The 13,017-nt window shown below is 37.7% G+C and overlaps 1 protein-coding gene across 2 annotated transcripts in view; it reads right to left on the bottom strand.

Annotated features, from left to right (window-relative positions):
• The window catches only part of GEMIN5 (gem nuclear organelle associated protein 5), a 39,902-nt gene that overhangs the window by 15,018 nt on the left and 11,867 nt on the right, over positions 1-13,017 (bottom strand). For both annotated transcript variants that reach the window (XM_010807536.4, XM_010807535.4), the window contains exons 10-18: positions 11,462-11,544; positions 10,149-10,282; positions 8,818-8,891; positions 7,922-8,103; positions 5,930-6,069; positions 4,416-4,587; positions 2,016-2,243; positions 1,430-1,543; positions 929-1,051 (exon numbers count right to left, since the gene is read on the bottom strand). In XM_010807536.4, the coding sequence (XP_010805838.2) occupies positions 929-1,051; positions 1,430-1,543; positions 2,016-2,243; positions 4,416-4,587; positions 5,930-6,069; positions 7,922-8,103; positions 8,818-8,891; positions 10,149-10,282; positions 11,462-11,544 (1,250 nt within the window). The remainder of the gene's footprint in view (positions 1-928; positions 1,052-1,429; positions 1,544-2,015; positions 2,244-4,415; positions 4,588-5,929; positions 6,070-7,921; positions 8,104-8,817; positions 8,892-10,148; positions 10,283-11,461; positions 11,545-13,017) is intronic.

Here is a 13,017-nt window from a genome sequence, read left to right on the forward strand (position 1 = left end):
TTCAGATTCTGAGACAAAGAGTCCTGTGCTCTTGTGTACCCTAACAGAGACCCCTACTGATAGCAAAATATGAAAATACTTCAGGCTTTTTAGGCTCAGTCTTGGCAAAATCCAATAAGACAGTTTAGTTTGAAGTTTGCTCAAAGGAAAATTTGGGGGTGGGGAGGAAGGAGGAATGTTAAAAAATCAACTGCAAATTCAGTGCATTTAAATGCAGTAAAAAAAAAAAAAACAGACCAAAAAAACTAACAAGCAAAGTCTGTAATGTAAACTAGAATCTTCCACAGAGGGATTCAATATAGACTGTTTTTGAAAAAGGCAACTGAATGATAACAGAGTGGCTTCAGGGGAGAAACGGAAGAGTGGGATGAGGGATGGGAAGGACATTTATTTTCTCTTTATACTGTTTGAATTTCGTTTTATCATGTGCATCCCTTTTCAACACATAAAATTCAAAATTAAAAAGAAAAATAGTTGCTGTAATGTCAGAATAACACACATTAGTGAGGGCATTGAAAAGTTAAAACCAAAAAACCTATAAACAAAAATTGCCATCAAAAATTTTTGAAAGAACTGCCATATTAAGGGTATATTTCCAATAAACAAATGATGTTCTTTTCTACGTGTACATGCTGTTTACTGGGGAAAAACAGTTGATGGAACTGACTGATAGCGAGATATTTACGCCATTATACCAATTCCAGCACACAGATGGCTGGCAACAACCTGACAACAGAGAAGCAGAGCATTATGTCTCCAAAGCACTGGGGAACGTTGATAGCGGTCAGAGTGCAGAGCTGCAGCAGGCATGATGCAGAAACACAACAGTTTTGGACATCTGTTGCCTCATCCATTAAACATCCAAAAAAGCACATATGTGCCAGTTCTCAGAAGACTACGGATGGGCCAGGGAAGTTTATTTCTATACCTGTGGAGTGTTTGGCGGTGGCTAATACCAAACAGTCCTGATGAAGCTCCTCTTTGGATCTGTGGTCCAGACTTGTACTCAGTGGAAGCATGGAACGAGCTTTTCGCTTCTTGATTAAGGCTTCTGAAATGTAATACAAGTACAGACCATCTGAGGAAGACTGATTATAAACCCCAAACTGAATGCATGTCCACTGTGTATGCAACCCACTGGAGGAATACTGCTGAGCGGAGAACGTTCCCACTCTTAGAAGGAAGCTTTCACATTAAATTAGTAGTAGCTGGGGGTAGTGTTTACAACACACACAGAATCCCTGTGAAAGTTCTGAACCAACATCAACAACTACAAAATGACAGTTCTTCCAAGTACTAAAAAAACGACCCCAAATCAAAACACAAATATTTAAAACCTAAAATAAAACCGAAACCCATACTCTGTTGAGTTTTCATTTACATGTAATGAGGATGCTTTAACAAATTATTTTAGTTATTAGATACCAACCTGGCTTCTCTTTAGGTACCTCCTTTTTCAGTAAAGTGACTTTGTTATTAATGGTGCTTTTTGACTTTTCAAAACCTAAGGCTGCTGGAGTGCAGATAATTGGTTCTTTAGAAACTATATTATGGGGAGAAAGAAAAAAGTTTGGATGAAAACAATGTAGAATCTAGTTCTTTTTAAAAATTAAGAGCTATCCCAGTCTTTACAGTGTGATTTTATCTATTACCCCAAATATAAGATGAAATATTTCAGACAGGAAGCGTGGGTAGTCAGTCTCCCTTTCCCCACCTCTCAAACTGCCTTCCAGGAATCTGTAGACTAATTGACCTAAGGAAAATTATAAAGATTCTAGCCATCACAACTTTAAAAACTTACCCTTACTTGTAAGGTTCTATGTATACGCTGCCCCAGCTTCACTGTGTTCCACAGTTTTATCTGCCCAGGTTGGTAAGTTTTCTCTAGAGGACTTTACTATTTCCATCCCAATCATCCATTAGATTCCCTTAACACTACAAAGGTAGACCTGACTTAGTTTCCTGGTCAGGACTATTAAGTGCAAGAGAGTGAAACATGAGATTGGGCTACATACCCGCTGCGGTGACACCACAGGGTGGCTCTGGCTCACGGGCTTCCTCCTCAGTCTCCTGGTCTGACACGCCATTTTCAATAGGGCCCAGGCTCTCCTTTACACTCTCTTCTTCATTCCCATCACATAATTCTTGCCTTACAGGCACTCTCAAGGTGGGCTTTTTCTTCTTTTTGGGCTTTGGTTTAGGTTGAGAGAGCCGCTTTTTCTCTAATTCAATACTTTTCTTGCCTATAGAAATCACAGTTCAGAAAAGGATAAATTAAAGTATATATTTGGGTTAAAAGCACTCTAGGAAATAAACTTCAAAACCTTATTGCTCTTCTTTTTGATAACATTCTTACCTTTCCCCCCACTTCCCAATGAAGTCTTAGTTATATTATCAAAATGTTAACCAAACCAAACCCTTTTCAGATTTCATTAAATCATAAACACGATGCCCATTTACCCCTGAATACTTTAGTGTATATCCTACAAACAAGGACATTCTCCTACATCATCACAGCACAACCATTCATATCAGGAAATTAACACTGATAGATTATTCATTCCCACTTCATTCAAGTTCTACCAGTTACACCAGAAGTGTCCTTTATAGCAAAAGGAAATCACTCCAGGACTACATGTTGCACTGGCTTGTTACATCTCTAGTTTCCTTCAGCCTAGAACAGGTTCAGATTTTATTTTGACTTTCATGACTAGAAACTCATGAAGATCACAGGATATTTTGTCTGATTTCCCTCAAATTGGGTCTGCCTTATGTTTTGCATGATTAGGTTACACACTTTCAGCTGCAATACAAAGCAGTGAGGCTGTGTTTATCCTGGTGCAGCCTGTGAGGTAGCACATCATTTCTATTTGTCTCATTATTTGTGCTTCCCTTTGATTACTTGGTGTGCTTCCCTTGTAGCTCAGTTGGTAAAGAATCTGCCTGCAGTGCGGGAGACCCAGGTTTGACCCCTGGGTCGGGAAGATCCCCTGGAGAAGGAAACGACAATCCACTCTAGTATCCTTGTCTGGAAAATCTCATGGACACAGGAGCCTGGTGGGCTGCAGTCCATGGGGTCACAGAGTTGGGCACGACTGAGCAACTAACACTTACTTGACTACTTGAATAAGGAGGGCGGCACCTTGCAGCTTTGTCCCCACTAGTTGTGCTAAAAATTGTTACTGTGATTATGGCCAAATGGCAATGTTCAGTTCCATCGTTCGGTCTACACTTACTAGGTGGCCTTCTGCTGAAAAGAACTTTTGCTTCTCTCTGTTTATTTAGACTCTTCATTTATTTTTGTCAGTATGGACTTAAGAATTCCTATTTAATGTTTTAATCCTTTACTATTACTTATTTACTTCGAAAGCTTTTATCTTTTGATTTCAAGTCATCTTACTGAGATATAATTTAACACAAGAAAAAATACCAGATTTTTAAACGTTTTTATGAATTTAGACAGATGTATAGTCAGGTAACCCACCACCAAAAATAAAACTGTTGCCATTATTTCAAAATGTTCCCTCATGCCTCTTTGTAGTAGATTCCCCTCCTCCCTGAGCCCTGGGCAGGCATTGATTTGCTATCCCTGTAGCTTAGTTTTGTCTGTTTTAGAAATTCATATGATTTACAACTACATTTCATGCTCTATATTAGTACTATACAGTGTTCAGTCTTTTCTGCCAGGCTTACTTTGCTAGGCATAATCGTTGAGATTCACCCATTTTGTTGTATTTATAAGTAGCTACTTGCTTTTTATTGTTGAATAGTTCCACTATAGGATATATACCACAGTTTATTTACCAGCTGACATTTGTGTTGTTTCTGGTTTGTGGCAATTACAGATTAAACTATAATGATTCTTTTATAAGTCTTTATGTGGATGTATCGTTTCATTTCTTGAGTACATTTCTAGTTGTTTATATAGCCTGTTTAGTTTTCTAGCTATTTCTGGTGGGTGGGAAATTCTGGTTCCAGTTAGTCTCTTATAGCCAGAAGTGAAATTCTCCTGTTAATTATCTTCAAGTTCAGATTATCCCACATTTGGGTAGCCAGCCCCTTCAAGCTGGTTTCTTTGTCCTTTTGATGACCTCAGTTATACTTTTGTGGCAAATGATGCTGCAGACTTATCTTACATTTTTTCTGCCTAACCTGGAGCTAGCCATTTCTCCAAGAAGCCCTGGTAGGTTCCTTTTAAGAGACTGATATTTAGAAAACAAGATCTGGGTGCTAGGTATACTTGTTACTATTCAGGTTTGTCTTCAGACCCCTTGGGGCTACTATCCTTGCCCAGGCTTCCATTCCCACCATAATGCTCTATTGCTCTGCATGAATGTCCTCCTTGCATGACTGGTAACTTACTGAAGGAAAAAGGGAATGAGGCAAGCCCTTATAGGCTCCAGGTTCTGACTGACCTTGAGGAGGTCGGGAGTGTTCCTGCATGGAAGTGAGCCATTTATACACACAGAAATCATCTGCCCCTGAGTAGATGCAATCTGGATCCAACGGGGACCACACAACGCAAAGCAGTCGACCTCGATGTCCCCGGAAATTGCACAGAGGCTCTTCCTGGAGAGTATCCCACACCTAAAACCAGAAGTCACACAAGAGAATAGATAATTTTTGGTTATTCTATTGTTTGGTGGGGGGGGGTTGGTATACATTTTTGAAAAAAAAAAAAAAAAAATCTGTGTACTCTTATTTCCTCTTGTAATTTGTACTTGCAGTTTCAGAAAGTGCTATTTCCTAATGGAGGTTTCTGTATTCTGGGATATAGAGGCATTCCCATAGGAATGATTTTGAGCAAGCTTTTAATGGTGCCCTGTGGATTTCACTGTCCTGAACCAGTACTGCATGTTTTCTTTGGGATGGGGATTCTGATACCTCTAATTCAGAGCCCACATCTACATGTGTGATGCAAGGGTTCTAATTTCTCACAGGTGATTCTTCTGTCTCAGGGCAAATGATCAATTTCCTCGCTATTTCCTGAATGACTCCAGTCTCCATTTCAAAGGGCAGCCAGTCATGGCTCTCAGCTCTGTGCAGACAGCTCATTTACCACTCAGTACTGAGACAGACATCCATCACTGATGATGGATCCCCAGTTGCTAAGGTCTGTTCTGGTTCTGATATCTGAAACTCACTTCACAGCTCTGGCGTGGCATCTCATCTTTATTTTTGAGAACTTGAAGATGTGAGCTACCGAGTTATTATTAGAAGTATTTTTTTCATGATTTATAGTCACCATTCTGTGATAGAACAGAATGGGAGGCGTACTTTTCACATCAACTTTAGTTTATCATACTGACAGTAGGTCAAAGTGAAATCTTTAAAAACATCAGTTTAGCTAGTTCCTATCAATATTCTCTTTCACCTAAGTTACAAAAAAACCCACATTTACCCTGCCAAGGGCCCCGATATGTTTAATAAAATGTCTAGGACATGGGTTTGGGTGGACTCCGGGAGTTGGTGATGGACAGGGAGGCCTGGCGTGCTGCGTTTCATGGGGTCGCAAAGAGTTGAACACGACTGAGTGACTGAACCGAACTGAACTGAGAGCTCAGAAAAATCGCAGGGGAGAAGAAGAAAGAGTTTCAATTAGAGTACGTAGTGAAGAACCCGGAGAAGGCAATGGCACCCCACTCTAGTACTCTTGCCTGGAAAATCCCATGGACGGAGAAGCCTGGTAGGCTGCAGTCCATGGGGTTGCTAAGAGTCAGACATGACTGAGCGACTTCACTTTCACTTTTCACTCTCATGCATTGGAGAAGGAAATGGCAACCCACTCCAGTGTTCTTGCCTGGAGAATCCCAGGGATGGGGGAGCCTGATGGGCTGCCGTCCATGGGGTCACACAGAGTCGGACACGACTGAAGTGACTTAGCAGCAGCAGCAGTGAAGAACCCACAGAATCAAGGATGCAATAGTACCTGAGCTGTACCATCATAGGAAGCAGATACCAGCCTTCCATCATGATGTGGGCTCCATGCCAGACTGGTGATCTTGGCTGTGTGCCCTGACAGGGTCCGGTAGGGCTCTGTAATGGTCACTGGAGATTGAGGATTGCTCTCTAAAAGACAGGGGATGATGTCATTGGTACCAATAACAACAACAAAAAGACATAAAGGAGGGTTTTAATTAACATGGCAAGAGTCAATATTTTACCACATGCTTTCTACATGATTTTCATTGGGCAACACTGTTTAGTTGTTAAGAGCGTAGGCATATCCACAGTGCCTGCCACATGGGCTTACTGTAAGAAGTGTTAGCTATCATTCTTTCTAAAAGCCATCAAAATGAAAGTAATGCCTTTAGGATGTGATACCAAGAAGGATGTATTATCATGTATAGTTAAAAATGTGTGACCTGAATCTAGTCATAAAAATATATGAGACCAAATTCAGGACACATCTACAAAATAACCAGCTGGTATTTTTCAAAAAAAAAAAAAAAAAAAAATCAAGATGAAAAAACAAAAAAGGCTGAGAGATATAAAGGACAATATTGGATCAACTGACAATACTAGAATAAGCATGGTAGATCAAACTATTATATTAAATTAACTGAATAATGGAATTGTGGTTATATAAGGGAATATCATTATTCTTATAAAATACACACATATTAAGGAATATGGCAGCATGACACGTGCAACACAAACACTTTGGAAAATATACACCACAGCACAAAGCAAATACAACAAAAGGTTATAAGTTGTTGAATCTGTGAAAAGGTATATGGTAGTCCTTCATACTATTTTTGCAACTTTCCTCTAAGTGTGAATTATTTAAATATAAGAAGATAAAAATAAAATGAAGTTTTTCCTGGTCATTTTTTCCCTTTTTCTGTTATTCAGTAGATATGAAATAAGAAACAAACGAGGATGATAGTATTTCAGTAGACAAAGATCTGCACTGCTTCTAAGAATTAAGTTAATGTACTTCTGTAAGTGATGCTGGAAAAACTGGACAGCTACCTGTGAAAGAATGAGATTAAAACATTTTTTCACACCATATAAAAAAATAAACTCATGATGGATTAAAGACCCCAATGTAAAACTGGAAACCTTAGAATTCTTAGAAAGGAACTCTTTGACATAAATGATAGCAGTATTATTTTGGATTTGTCTCTTCAGGCAAAAGAAACAAAAGCATATTAAAAAACAAAAATTATAGCTCTTGGCAATGAAGATGGGTTATGTGTTTGTTTTTTTCTTCATATTCAGAAAAAAAGTAATTATACTTCTTTCACATTAAAAAGCCTTTTTTTTTAATGTGACCACTTACTGTTTCTTCTAGGTGCTAAGGAAGTTCAGAGAAGTTTCAGCCTTGTTAAGGAATAAGTTGTATGAAAATATGAAAAAGATCAACTTGCTAGGCAGGGACCAGTAGTTACCAGAACACATGCAGATGCTGCAATTAGTGTGGGACTGAATCTGGGCTCTATCATATATGAGCTGTGGGACGCATGGAAGTGAGCTAACCCCTCTGAGCCTCAATTAGGAAAATAAGATAACAAAATCTAGTCTCAGGATTGTAAGAATTAGATGCAGTCATGCATGGGATGGGATGTGTGTTGTTCGTGTCATACTCAAACACTGAAGGACGAGAATATAAATTGGCGCCATCTTTTGGAGAGTGACTTGGCAATAACTATACTTTAGAAAATTTGGAGGAAACAGCGATGTTTATTAATGAGGGATGGGAATAAGGGAGGTACTTCACTTTCTAAGTTAACATGTATTGTCATGTTTGAAATTTTTGTTGTGTCTTAAATAAGGTGAATACATTAGTTTTGAAAGCAGAAAAATAGTAAGAGTAGTGTTTAATACCAAAAAAAAAAAACGGAAAATGTACAAAGACTGGAACAAAAAGTAGCTGAACACATATACCACCCCCAGTATGGAAAGAAACCAAAGTCACCTATGACAGTCTGCAGGTTGTGCACATAAATGACTGCATTGTTGGATCCAGAGGCCATCAGATAGCTCAGTTCTGGCTGGCTGCCATGCTCATGATGCCAGCTAATGGTATTCACAAGCTTATGATGCTGCTGGATGCTGCAGATCAGTTTCAAGTTAGGAAGCTTGAATATTTCTATTGATCTGGAATAAGAAACACACCAAGATAAGAAAGGATGCTCAAATTACAGTTCAGTGCAAGCAGGTATCGCCCTCATTCCATCAGTCAAAGAAAGGTGAAATAGAATAGGATAACCCTATCTAAACTGCAGAGGTTACTCTCTTACAAAAAATCAGGTACAAAAGGCAGTTCTTTTAGCAGCTTTAATAAATCTCAATAACCTCTGGAAAGTTGTATTTATCATGCTCTAAAAATAATAAATGGTACCAGGGAAAAACTAAAAGAAGAATTAATAAGCCAATGGCTGAAATAGTAACCACGTTACTGTGATCAACATTGGAAAGGGCAAAACAAAGCAAAACACCCTAAAAAACCAAACCAAAACAAAACATTGGAAAGGATATAGTAAGACCTAAAAAGCGTTTCTGCTTTTTTTTTTTCCCTTTAAAAAGAATGAAGGGAGATTTAGGGAACTTAATTCTGGAGATAAGCATTCTTTGAAGCATACTACAGCCAAAACAAGAGTAGGCAAACATTCTCTTTGAGCTATAAATATTTTATTTATTTTGCAGTTCTCAATAATGCAGAGAGCTCCTGAGTTATTTAAGGATATCAGGGATAAGTAAGAATATCAAATACAGCTAGGCTTTCCCAACTAACATTACAGATGGCACTAGCTTGTGATCAAATATATGTGCAATTACAAAGTTTTTTTTTTTAAAGAAACAAACACATACCCATCTTCATTGCCAAGAGCCATGATTTTGCCATCTGCTTTCCAGCTGATCTCTGTGTGTACAGGCAATTTGTACTAGAAAAGCAAAACAAATCAATCTCGACTAAAACATTGTTCTTGCCACACAGCTTACAAATCAATGATGACAGTGTGAGGGGAAAAAAAAACCAAACCCTAGTTTAAAAATGTTCTAATTACAACAGCCATTCTTATAAATAATCTACATAATTTACCAAAGAGTTACTAAGAACAAGTATTCTAAATATGATTTCCTAACTGGGACAAAAGACAGGCCAGTGAATATTAAATGTTTGCAGTGTCTAACCTTGTGAAATGAACTTAATTAAAATGATTTTTATCCCACAGTAAGCCATGAAACATGTCCACTGGCTTCGATAACATGGGGGCTGTCATCTCCTTAAAAGAAGGCATATACGCCACCCTTCTCTTCCCATCTTTTCTGTTTCTTTTCCAGAATTTTTTTTTTCTCTTCTGTTTTTATTAGAGAACAGTTCCTTTGTTCCCCCAAGGCTGCCTGGGCCCTCTTCTTTTCTTACTTGTCTCTCCACAGACCACTTCATACGTGCCCACAGCTTCTTTAGCTACCACTCATATAAAGGGACTCTAAATTTCCATTACCGGCCCAAATTCCTTATGTGAACTTCTGATCTATATTATTTAAGTCTTACAAAACTAAAAGCTTGTTAGAACAGGAATTTTGCCTCTTTTACTCATTGTTGAATGTTCAGATAACATTTAAAACATGAAGGAATATAGCCAATAAAAACAATTCAATTTATGATTAAATATTATTTTTATAACAAAAATAGCCATACAGAAATAATGAGCAAAAGTAAAAAATGCTCATTTGAAAGAGTAAGGAAAATTCAACATTTATGGTTTCACTTAAAAAGACAGTTCTGGCATACAGATATATTGATACAATGGTAAAGAAAATGTGATTAAACATGGAAATCTGGGTGAAGGATATAAGGAAATTATTTGCATTATTTTTGCAGCTTTTGTATAAATCTGTAATTATTTCACTAAAAAACCAAAATGATAATTCTGTTTTGAGCAAAATACCTCATCGTTGTACTTGGATAACATATTATAAAGTAATTTTTACAAACACCTCCCTCTGGAGAAAGTGGCAGGTGTGAAAAGGATGCTTTATATTCAAGATCTGAAAGTTTATAATAAATAGCCATTGCAACTGAGAGAAGCCTGAAATCTGACAGCATAATGGATACCTCACATAATGGCATTTATCATGCAAGATGAGAAGATAAAACAGAGATCATGAGAGGACTTCAAATCACAAGAACTTACTTTGATTGAATTGGTGTCCCTGATGAGTTTATTGATGTCAAAGGCCTCTCCACTAAGCTTCCAAGGGTTGTGCTGTAAGACAATCCCTTCTCCTCCACAACTGTATAAAGTGAGGGAAGGTCTGTCTCCTTCTCCTACATGGAATAAGAAAAGAAAACTTACCAGTTTTGTACTTAACCAGCTTAACTGTTTGTTGCTGTAATATGACCATATTATACTGTGACATGTTTTATCTTCTGCCACTCAAAATAGTAGGGGTGCCAAAGCTGGGATCAGAAGACATGTTATCAAAGTTTTGGGGAATTTATCTTCTCTTACAGAAATAAGTACTGTCTGGCATTTAAATATATGAAGCGGCAGGACTTCCTATGACTAAATGTAAGAAGCTATTCTCAAAGCAATGATTTCTTTGGTGTTACAGTAACTTTCCTGTTTATTTTAGGAAGTAAACAGTGGTTCTGCTGGGTTCTTGTAAGGACAAGTTTTATTTTCACTACTGTAGAACTGTTGGGCACAAATCAAGGATCAGCATTTGCTAAATGAATGAATGAACTACAACTACAATGCTGCTTGAGTTCTGATGACTTACACTGCAGTTATGCAGATATACAGATGTTCCACTATAGATGCTGAAGAAAAGACTACTAAAGATTTTCCTGAACACATTCGATTTACAAATTCTGCAAGACCTACCATTGTAGGAATAAGAAAGGCAAGACTGAGGGGCTAGAAAAGGGTCAGAATGTATTCACAGGCAACAGGAGATCATCTGAGAAATTTTAACCCTGCTTTAACTGTAGGTTGAAACAGATGATCCTTAACATTATAATTCTTAAAAAATTTTTTTAAATTAAATGTTCATTTTTTTGGCCACAGCGAGTGGCTTGTGGGATCTTAGTTACCCAGCCAGGGACTGAACCTGGACACTTGGCATTGAGAGCGTGCAGTCCTCACTACTGGACTGCCAAGGAATTCCCAACATTATAATTCTGATAAAATTAAAAGGTGATAGCAAATTTTAGTGAAAATTATTAGTATATTAGGTATCAGGACCTAGCGTGAGAAAACTGTATTCACAATAAAAAAATTCAGCTCAGAGAGACCAAATACTATAATTTGGAGAGGCTTATCCTAGGTGAATGGTTTCTAACTGATCACCTGTTACAACTGCCCTCACGGACCCCAGGGACATAGCAGCCTGCATAAGGAGTTACTGTACTAGAATGTTTATGACTTTTTCCAGGTTGAATATCCTAGGATTAAGTTGAAAGAGAATACTCTTATGTTTGTTAGAGAATGATCCAGACACTTACCTAGTGCCATGGCGGGTACTGGTGGTCCCCAGGCTAACGAGTACACAGTCTTCTTGTGATACGTGCTGGAAATCTGTGGAGGTCTGGGGGGAAGGGGAATTATAAACAGAAAGATTTAAAGAGGTACAGTGGAAGAGAGACCATCTTCTTTTAAAAAGTTGCCTGTTACAAACTTAGTTGCTGATATTAAAGAAAAATAACAGTACCCTTCTCCAAATAACTGATTGTAAAGAAGCAAACATTTAAATAATATACCATGTAATAAGAGCAACTAAAAAAAAGGTCCCAAACATACTTTATCTAGAAAAAAGTTATTAATATCCCTTAACTGGCCAGTTTAGGGTCATTTTCCCTATCTATTCCTGAGCTTCTCACTTCACTTAAAAGTCAAATATTCTAATATTACTGTAGTTATATACAAAAGTAAAGGCTATCACAACTTGAGAAAAACAGGACAAGACAGAAAATGCAAACTGTTCAGCCCAGAACTAAGGTTACTACTACGCATATCTTATCACTATGCAAATATCTCCAACTTATATTCTAGTAAAAGACTAGAATCATTTTTGCTTACCCTGTCATTAACATCACATTCTCAAACTAAGGCTTAATTTATTTATTTTTGGCTGTTCTAAGCAGCTTGCAGGATCCTGGACCGAGGATTGAACCTATGCCTCCTGCAGTAGCAGCCTGCAGTCCTAACCACTGGACAGCCAGGGACTTCCCAAGATTTCAGAGTAGATAGGTTTTAAAGTTTTTTTCTTCTGGATTAGTATTTTTATTCTTCACAAACATTCATTTCTTCCATCCTTTCTACCTAATAATGGTTTTTATTAAAAAAATTTCTTTAATGTTTTACAATTTTTTAAGATTATTTTCCATTTAGTTATTATAAAATGCTGGGTATATTCCCCATGTTATACAATACACCCTTGAGCCTTACACCCAGAAGTTTATACCTTCCCCTCCTCCCTCTCTATAATCCACCCCTCCCCCCATTGGTAACCACTAGTTTGTTCTATGTATCTGTGAGTCTGCTGCTTTTTTGTTATATTCAGTAGTTGGTTGTATTTTTTAGAGTCCATATATAAGTGATATCATACAGTACTTGTGTTTTTCTGTCTGACTTATTTCACTTAGCATAACGTCCTTTACATCCATCCACGTTGCTGCAAATGGTGAAATTTCATTGTTTTCTGGCTGAGTAGCATTCCTGTGAGTGTGTGTACACACACATCTTTTTTATCCTTTCATCTGTTGATGGACATTTAGGTTACTCCCATACCTTGGCAATGGTAAATAATGCTGCTTTGAAGACTGGGGTGCATGTATCTTTTAGAATGAGTGTTTTTGTTTTTTTTGGATATATCTCGAGAAGTGAAATTGCTGGGTCATACGGTAGTTTGAGTTTTTGGTTTTTATTTATTTTTTAAAAAAGAAATCTTGCTCTTCAGGGTATTTTTGAAGGTTGTGGTTGATTAATGATATGTGATGTGTCCAGACAGGGCAGTGCAGTTATTACCTTTAACATATACTGTACTCTGTGTGTGATTTTA

This window comes from Bos taurus, chromosome 7 (assembly GCF_002263795.3).
Source record: "Bos taurus isolate L1 Dominette 01449 registration number 42190680 breed Hereford chromosome 7, ARS-UCD2.0, whole genome shotgun sequence".
Classification (NCBI taxonomy): Eukaryota; Metazoa; Chordata; class Mammalia; order Artiodactyla; family Bovidae; genus Bos; species Bos taurus.